General features: G+C 34.7%; 1 protein-coding gene across 1 annotated transcript; it reads left to right on the forward strand.

Annotated features, from left to right (window-relative positions):
• Positions 1–3214: 3214 nt before the first annotated feature.
• Positions 3215–7263, forward strand: LOC139904426 (glyceraldehyde-3-phosphate dehydrogenase A, chloroplastic-like). Its single transcript, XM_071886362.1, has 5 exons — positions 3215–3372; positions 3484–3600; positions 4093–4394; positions 5541–5785; positions 6583–7263. The coding sequence occupies exons 1-5, from the start codon at positions 3331–3333 to the stop codon at positions 7083–7085; spliced, it is 1209 nt and encodes a 402-aa protein (XP_071742463.1). The 5' UTR covers positions 3215–3330; the 3' UTR covers positions 7086–7263.
• Positions 7264–9661: the final 2398 nt, after the last annotated feature.

Here is a 9661-nt window from a genome sequence, read left to right on the forward strand (position 1 = left end):
GTCTTTGCGTATAGTATGATTAAAAAGAGGAATAAAACAGAGAAGCTAAAGTTAAAATACCATTGCATTAACCCGAATGACATACTCCAAAAACACTAACAAAGTAGTACAATAGGCCCTACGACCTAGTTTATTACATGATCAACCCAATTATAAAATTTAAGATGCATACATAATCTCAGCATTCAACACCTCCCGATCAGAGGGATACACCAACTCATCTTCATCAGCAAAGAAGTTGTTCAACAACATGCCATAGGGCAATCCTCTCCCACCAGCTGCAGGCAATCCCGCCATCCGATTAGCAACCACATATGCCAGATTAATTGGGATTTGTTCGAGCAAACACATCAAAATCAAAACTTCAGTTACATATAGCTCCACATCAGCATCATCTAGAAACATGACATTCCTCTTGATGACCGTCATCATCTGTTGATACTGGTCCTGAATATGTTCTTCCCTGATAATGACAGGACCACTGTTTGGCATGTCAAAACCAGGTTTACATAGTCCCGAAACAAACCCAGAAGTTGAGAATGAATTTCCTGTAGCTGACCTCCTCGGGGCATTTTTCACATCCTTGCTAAGACTGAAAAACTTGAAATCTCCATCTGGAATATCCAGAATCTCAGCAAACTCCTCCAACGTCCAATCGTAGGAATAACCAAACATGTTCACGTGAACACATTTTAATTTACGTGGATCAAACACATAGTTTGCATAAAATTCCCTAACAGTTTGGGATAGTACTCATCAACTCGATAGAGAAATGCTCCAGCATATATTCCCCGCCAGTACGCAGAAAAACTACCTTGAGCAGCAACGTAAAAACCAGTAAGAATGGGACGTTCGGCTAATAGTCGTCGTCTTTCAGCAACTTGTTGTTCTGACTCTCCCTGTGAAACTCGATGTGAAGCTCTAGCTCTTCTGTCCATGGATATTAACTGAGATTAACTGTAAATAACAAAATAATTAAAAATAATCATCATTAACACAAATAATAAATACTAAAATTAGTGAAGAAAATGCTTAAATTAGTACCTTAAAGTGCCTTTAATCAATGAATTGCACAAGGTTGGAATTGTTATGAGACTGTGAAATCAAAGTTCCAGGGTCATACTATAAATAGGGTAAAAATCTTATCCGACAAAAATCTAGGAAATCTTACTAAATCTTATCTGAAAATCCAACATTTGATCAGATAAGGTCGCAAGCTCGCAAGACGCAAGGACGCAAGCTTGCGCCTTGCGAGGGCAAGACGCAAGTCTTCTTGCGTCTTGCGAGGGCAACCTGACAAATTTTTTTTTGGGCTCCAGCGCAAGAATTTGTTTGGGAATGGACATTTTGGCTATAATCCCTCGTGATAGGGGATCACTTTATGCTTTATAACTAAAATAACACCATAGACAGGGTGTTAGTTATAGATGATCGCCATACATGATAGTTATGGTTATCACAAAGAGCTTTGTGTATTTGTGTGGGTTCAATGTTAGTCCTATTGTCATGACAAGTAGTGTTTAGTCGATTTATGTAACATGTTCGTTACAACCCGTGTCGCCTATGTTAGTTTTTATGAGGTAAATACATGTATATGTGGTTCAACTGCAAAATTTGGAACTTATTAGTAAAATGTTAAATAAGTTGGGAACCATTCGAGCTTTCTAACTTGGGGTCATATTGATTCTTCTGCTCCCATGGTCACTCGGTCTATAATTGTACAATCTTTACAAAGCACGTGTTTCAGTTTTATCTTTTGAATTTAAAGGTTTGAAGTTAACTGCTATATCTTTATTTTTTACCTATATATTTCATTGAAAAATACTATTTAGAAATTACAAAATGATCAAAAAAAAAAAAAAAAAAAAAAAACTTTACTAACAAATAGTATGAAATTCAAGACCAAAATCCATCGATTTCAATAAAATATTTAAATTTGAACATGGCTAAAAATTGGTCTTATTAGAGCACACGGAGTCGTCGTGTGTGTTTTTTCGTTGTTTAGCAAATTTGATGCCCGGTTTTCACCGTTGTCGACACCGCCCTGCTGCTAAATCGACGTCTCATCTCATCATCGGGCTTCAGTGTCGTCTACACGACGTGAATATTGCTTACTTTTTCTTTCATTATTTATGATCCCCTTGCTGTAATATTTTTGTTGTTGTTGTTGTTGTTGTTGTTGCAGGTGTAACGATGAATAATGTGGAAGACAGTTAGAAAAAATTAGGTTTAAGTTGGGCTAAAAAATTTTAAAAGTAGGCCAAAATCTTTTCTAAGTTGGAGCAAATTTATTTCATATATTTTGTTATTTAAATAAATAAAATGATTCTAAATGAATAATATAACATTAAGAATATTTAAAAAATATATATAATGAATTAGACATTGAAATTAAACCTAAATCATCTTTCCACTTTTAACTTTGTGTTAAATTTTTGTGTTAAATTTCAGTATCTTTTAGAACACTGGAATTATAATAATTATAATTTCAATTTCACTAACACGTCTAAAAATCTGTTAATTTTTAAAAATAAATATTACCATCCATTATTCTTAAGTCAATAATCTTTTGATTTATTTTTTTTTGGATAACATCATTTTATTAATAATTTTAAATAGATAATATAAGTTTTCCTTAACAATATCAAATCAAACTTATTCTAACGAAACAAAAATGCAAATAAGTAAATTTTTTAACGAAGATTTTTTGGCATCAGTAGATCATTTCTTTCAACGACCCTCATCATTTGCACGTATCATACACGTTCGGCCAGAAACCCAAACCCGATCGACGTTAACCGAGAACACATCCATTCGGGCAATGTTCCTGGGTAGAGGTCCGTAAACGAATCCGATAAAACCTCCCTATAGGGTCAATATATACCACAATTATTGATGTTCAATTGTTTTAAAGAAAATAATGTCATCCCTAAGGATCGAACACATGACCTCTCTCTATCACGACACAGAGTATATGGGAGAAACCGTTAGGTTATGCCCACAAGTTCAAATAATAATTTTCGAACACATTTTCCTATCTAAAGTAATTTTCATTTTCAGTGTCTAAAAAGCTACATGAATACTTTTAATTTAGCAGTAACTATTTATTTATGAGTTACACTTAATAATTCAAACCATGTAGTATAATTACTAGATATATATGAAAAAATCATACGGAGTAATATATATACTGTACACAAACATAATATAGAAGCTCAACCACAACCATAAGATTAGATTGGATGATAGATAGGCTTATCTGAACCTCATGCACACTCATTCTAAACACTATAACCTTACAAACACATCTCTTGCAAACAAACCATAACCATGGCTTCTGCAGCCTTTACTATGGCCAATTCTTCTCTTCAGGTTTTTACTTTATCTGTATCTATATCTATATGCATACATTTTCTTCATATTATCAGTTAATGTTATAATTGGTTAACTGCAACATTGGTTAACTATTATATTTATATATAGGTTAATGGTAAAGGATTATCCGAATTTACCGGGCTTCGTAGCTCCTCTGCTCTTCCTTTTGGCAGTCGAAGATGTTCGGACGATTTAATCTCCATGGTTGCCTTCCAAACCTCTTTCGTAAGCATCAATCAATCCAAATTGTCACTGAATATTTGAATTCTTATTGATCCTCATAGGTTAGTCATGTATATTACAGTAACTGTTACTCAAAATATATACTTGATTATGTGAAATACACCCTTAAGCTAGATCATGATCTAGTAGTAGTTTTACAACACCATCAAAAAATACCTAATCCTTTTTATTTTTAATTCTGTTTACAACTTATTTATAATCTTTTTGAATGATACATGTAACACCCCTAAGTCCAAGCATATAGGCTAACCAATAACTTCAGATCGCAAATTAAAACCATGGTGCAAGTTAATAAAAGATCACAACTTTAAGCTTTTAAAGTGATCAAATATTCACTTTTCGAACCAATTTGGGACGTGTCTTTACAACACTAGTGAAATTTAAAATTATTTAACTTTCTTGATTTGTTTTCGAAAAAGATTTTTCTTTTAGGGTAATACTAATGGGGCAAGAATTGGGTTAATATATATATAGGTTGGTACAGGCAAGGGTACTAAAGGACCTGTAGAAGCAAAACTGAAGGTAGCCATCAATGGATTCGGACGTATCGGAAGGAACTTTTTGAGGTGTTGGCATGGAAGGAAAGATTCCCCTCTTGATGTCATTGCCATTAACGACACCGGTGGTGTCAAACAAGCGTCCCACCTTCTCAAATACGACTCCACTCTTGGCATTTTCGACGCAGATGTTAAGCCTTCAGGCGATAGTGCCATTTCTGTTGATGGCAAGATCATCAAAGTCGTATCTGACCGTAACCCCTCCAAACTTCCTTGGGGGTACGTAACTCGACTAATTGCTTTTTAGTTTTATTTTGACAAACAGGTAAATAGAAATCGAACCCTGACCTCCCTTTATGAGAAGTCTAGTTACCACCAATGCACCAACACTTTGCGGTTACCCGCCTATTTCATGGGCCTCGGAGGTTTCGAACGTCTATGCGTTTGAGCCTCACCCCAGGGGGTTTTACCACACCCTATGTCTGTATGGATTGGTCGTGAGAGTTTCCTCCTGAGGGTTGGTAGAACTGTTTGGTTCGTCCTGAGAAATGATCGGGTGGGTGGGTTCCAGCATAGCGTTCGGACCTCCGTCAGTGACTCTAACCGCCTTTCAAAAAAAAAAAAAAAAAAGAAAAGATAAAGTTTCCTAGTCAGGCTACTCGGGTAATCAGGAGAGTATTTTTACTCAGACGTACGCGTCCTAACAGGGGTATCCGGTGACCGTTTCCGATTTTTTTCCCTAATCACCCCAAGACATGCACTTATGAGGTTTGGACCTGAAACCTCTTCCGATCGAGGATATCAGGACCCAAATCACTCTGTTATTTTGGGATGATTACATAAAAATACATTATATAGTTATTACCTACCATATAACATTGTCTTGTTAACAACACAAGCATTATGTGGTTGTGGACTAATTAACAACAAAATACAGTATCCCAACTTAATTTTCTAACTGTATAACTTTATGTGTTGTTAGCTGCACACACGGGCGGTTTTATTTAGGGGCAAGCGGGGGCAGCCGCCCCCAGTGGATTTACAATTTTCAGTGTAAAATTTTTGAATTTTTCGACTTTGTCCCCGGTGGATTTTTTTTTTGCCTCAAAACTTACATATTTTGCCCCAAAACTTTCAGATTTTGCCCAAAAATCTCTAAATTTTACCCCAAAACCTTCAAATTTTGCCCACAAACCTTCAAATTTTGCTCACAAACCTTCAAATTTTGCCCAAAAACCTCCATAATTTGCCTAAAAACCTCCATTTTTTACCCCAAAACCTCCATATTTTGCCCAAAAAATGGCTACTGTTTTAAATTTTTTTTGCCCCCAGTGAAAAAAATCCTGGTACCGCCACTGGCTGCACATATATTTTCGATTACTAATATAATATAATATGAATTGAATTGAATTGTTGATATAACAGTGAAATGGGGATTGATTTGGTGATAGAAGGTACCGGAGTGTTTGTGGACAGAGAAGGAGCTGGTAAGCATATTGAAGCCGGAGCTAAAAAGGTTCTCATCACTGCACCTGGAAAAGGCGATATCCCTACTTACGTTGTCGGTGTCAATGCCGAGTTATACAACCATTCTGAAAACATCATCAGCAATGCCTCCTGCACCACTAACTGTCTTGCTCCTTTTGTCAAAGTTATCGACCAGAAATTCGGTAATTATATATTTCCATCTTCATTTCTTATGTTTTCGTCAGATCACTATTGTAAAAGTCGGCTGAGTCGGCTCAAGCGTCGGTTAGGGGACTAGCCCGTCCCGACTCGCCCAAAAACGCCTTAAAGGTCAGTCAACGCTTAAAAGTCAAGTCAAAGTTGTTCAAAGTTGGGCTGAGTTGGCCGAGTCGGGTCTGATCAGTCGGTCAGAATTAGGTAATTTTTTTTATAATTTTCAAAATAGATTTTGTGCCATATGTCTGTGTTTGAAATACACAACAACAACAACAATAAAAACCAATGCCGCATAAGTGATGTATGGGGAGGTGAGATGTAGACAATCCTTCCCGTATCCGGGAATAAAGACAAGTCATTTCTCCACCCAGAGTGAAAACACTCTCAAAAGTAGAGAAAGTCATCCCTCTCTCTATTCGGCAGATAGAGAGATTGCTTCCGAGTGGACCTCCGGCCAATAAGTAGGAAAAAAGTTTTGAAAAAATAAAATAAAATAAAAATAAAATTGAGACGCCATGAAAATGGTAAAATCAAATTTCCATGGATTTGAAATATTTATGTTTAATATATTTATGTGTAATATATATATATATATATATATATATATATATATATATATATATATATATATATATATATATATACAATTTATTTATTACTAAAACGATGGTCAACGCTAATCGTTCACACTCGTTAAATCATATGCACGGCAAGATATAAACGAGTGACGGACTATGTAAATTTAACAAGCTGAAAGAACAAATATGTTGTTCACTGTATGCAGGAATTATCAAGGGAACAATGACCACTACTCACTCGTACACCGGTGACCAACGTCTATTAGACGCTAGCCACCGTGACTTACGACGTGCAAGAGCTGCAGCGCTCAACATCGTGCCAACATCCACTGGTGCAGCGAAAGCAGTTGCACTAGTGTTGCCGTCACTTAAAGGGAAGCTAAACGGGATCGCACTTCGTGTACCCACCCCGAATGTATCAGTAGTTGACTTAGTTGTTCAAGTTTCAAAAAAGACATTTGCAGAGGAAGTAAATGCTGCATTTAGAGAAGCTGCAGATAATGAGTTGAACGGTATTTTGTCTGTATGTGATGAGCCACTTGTGTCTGTTGACTTTAGATGCAGCGATGTGTCGTCAACAGTTGACTCTTCGTTGACCATGGTTATGGGAGACGATATGGTGAAGGTAATTGCGTGGTACGACAATGAATGGGGTTACTCGCAAAGGGTCGTTGATTTAGCTGACATTGTTGCTAATAACTGGAAATGAAGTACAGAATGAGCTTCGTTTAATCGATCTACATGTTTTTGGTTTATATATATATATTTATAATTATTATTTATAATTTATATATACATATATGTAATATGTAATGTAATGTGATTTAATCAAAGTTATAAGAATCTGTATTGACTATTCAAAGTAAAATAAGATCTTAATTTCTTCCCTTCGTTGTTTAGAGAACTTTATACATACAGAATTAGCAAGTTTGTTGTTAATATGTACATTTATCATACGAATGGTGCAAGCACGATAAGTTAAAGTCAATGAAGAAAACATAGCCGTTAGAATGCTCTCAACTTGGGACTTTGTGCCAGTTGGTATTTTTTGAATTTTCTGGCCACCAAATTGCCGACAACCTCCACCACCGATTTCCACCACCCTCCACCACCGATGTCCGCCACCCCAGCCTTCGATAGCCTTACATCCCACTAACTCATTTTATTCTACCCAACTACCAAATTCACCCATCTCTCTCACATCCCTCTAACTCATTTTATTCTACCCAACTACCAAATTCACCCATATCTCCTATACCATCGCTTTAATACCACAACCACCCAATCTCTTCCATAAAATTCACCTTCACTACAACTGTAGTGACCCGAACTTTTTCATGTTTATATATATTAATTGAGATTGATATTTACATGACTAAATGTTTCCAACGTGTTAAGCAATCAAACTTGTTAAGACTTGATTAAATGAAATAAGTTTCATATAGACAATTGATCACCTATGTTGACCGGCGATTCACGAACATTACAAAATTGTAAAAACTACATGTTGTGGTATATATATAGACATATATATATGGTTGACATAAGATTATGATGAGTAAGTATCGCACTAAGTATATTAACAATGTGTGATATACATAAGAAATGATATTACTAAGTTAAGAAACTCGAAATGATATATATAACGATTATCGTTATGATAACGTCTACTAAATACATATGTATCATATTAAGATATTGATACACTATATTTAACATGATAAAATGATATTTAAATATATCATTAAGTGTGTTAACAATGAACTACATATGTAAAAACAAGACTACTAACCCAAGAATTACGAAACGAGACTTATATGTAACGATTATCGTTGTAACGATATTTTAATGTATATATCATATTAAGAGATATTCATACATCATAATATCATGATAATATAATAATTTAACATCTCATTTGATATAATAAACATTGGGTTAACAACATTAATTGAGATCGTTAACTTAAAGGTTTCAAAACAACACTTACATGTAACGACTAACGAAGACTTAACGACTCCATTAGAATGTATATACATGTTGTGTTTTGATATGTATTCTTACACTTTTGAAAGACTTCAAGACACATATCAAAATACTTCTACTTAACAAAAATGCTTACAATTACATCCTCGTTCAGTTTCATCAACAATTCTACTCGTATGCACCCGTATTCGTACTCGTACAATACACAGCTTTTAGATGTATGTACTATTGGTATATACACTCCAATGATCAGCTCTTAGCAGCCCATGTGAGTCACCTAACACATGTGGGAACCATCATTTGGCAACTAGCATGAAATATCTCATAAAATTACAAAAATATGAGTAATCATTCATGACTTATTTACATGAAAACAAAATTACACATCCTTTATATCTAATCCATATACCAACGACCAAAAACACCTACAAACACTTTCATTCTTCAATTTTCTTCATCTAAGTGATCTCTCTCAAGTTCTATCTTCAAGTTCTAAGTGTTCTTCATAAATTTCATAAGTATAGTTTCATAAAAATCAAGAATACTTCCAAGTTTACAAGTCTACTTCCAAGCTTTCAAATCCATTCCAAGTAATCATCTAAGATCAAGGAACCTTTGTTATTTACAGTAGGTTATCTTTATAATTCAAGGTAATATTCATATTCAAACTTTGATTCAATTTCTACAACTATAACAATCTTATTTCGAGTGAAAATCTTACTTGAACTGTTTTCGTGTCATGATTCTGTTTCAAGAACTTTCAAGCCATCCAAGGATCCTTTGAAGCTAGATCCATTTTTCTCATTTCCAGTGGTTTTATCCAGAAAACTTGAGGTAGTAATGATGTTCATAACATCATTCGATTCATACATATAAAGCTATCTTATTCGAAGGTTTAAACTTGTAATCACTAGAACATAGTTTAGTTAATTTTAAACTTGTTCGCAAACAAAAGTTAATCTTTCTAACTTGACTTTTAAAATCAACTAAAAACATGTTCTATATCTATATGATATGCTAACTTAATGATTTAAAACCTGGAAATACGATGAACACCATAAAATCGGATATACGCCGTAGTAGTGAAACCGGGGGCTGTTTTGGTTTGGATAATTAAAAACTATGATAAACTTTGATTTAAAAGTTGTTCTTCTGGGAAAATGATTTTTCTTATGAACATGAAACTATATCCAAAAATCATGGTTAAACTCAAAGTGGAAGTATGTTTTCCAAAATGGTCATCTAGACGTCGTTCTTTCGACTGAAATGACTACCTTTACAAAAATGACTTGTAACCTG

This window comes from Rutidosis leptorrhynchoides, chromosome 4, assembly GCF_046630445.1.
Source record: "Rutidosis leptorrhynchoides isolate AG116_Rl617_1_P2 chromosome 4, CSIRO_AGI_Rlap_v1, whole genome shotgun sequence".
Taxonomy (NCBI): domain Eukaryota; kingdom Viridiplantae; phylum Streptophyta; class Magnoliopsida; order Asterales; family Asteraceae; genus Rutidosis; species Rutidosis leptorrhynchoides.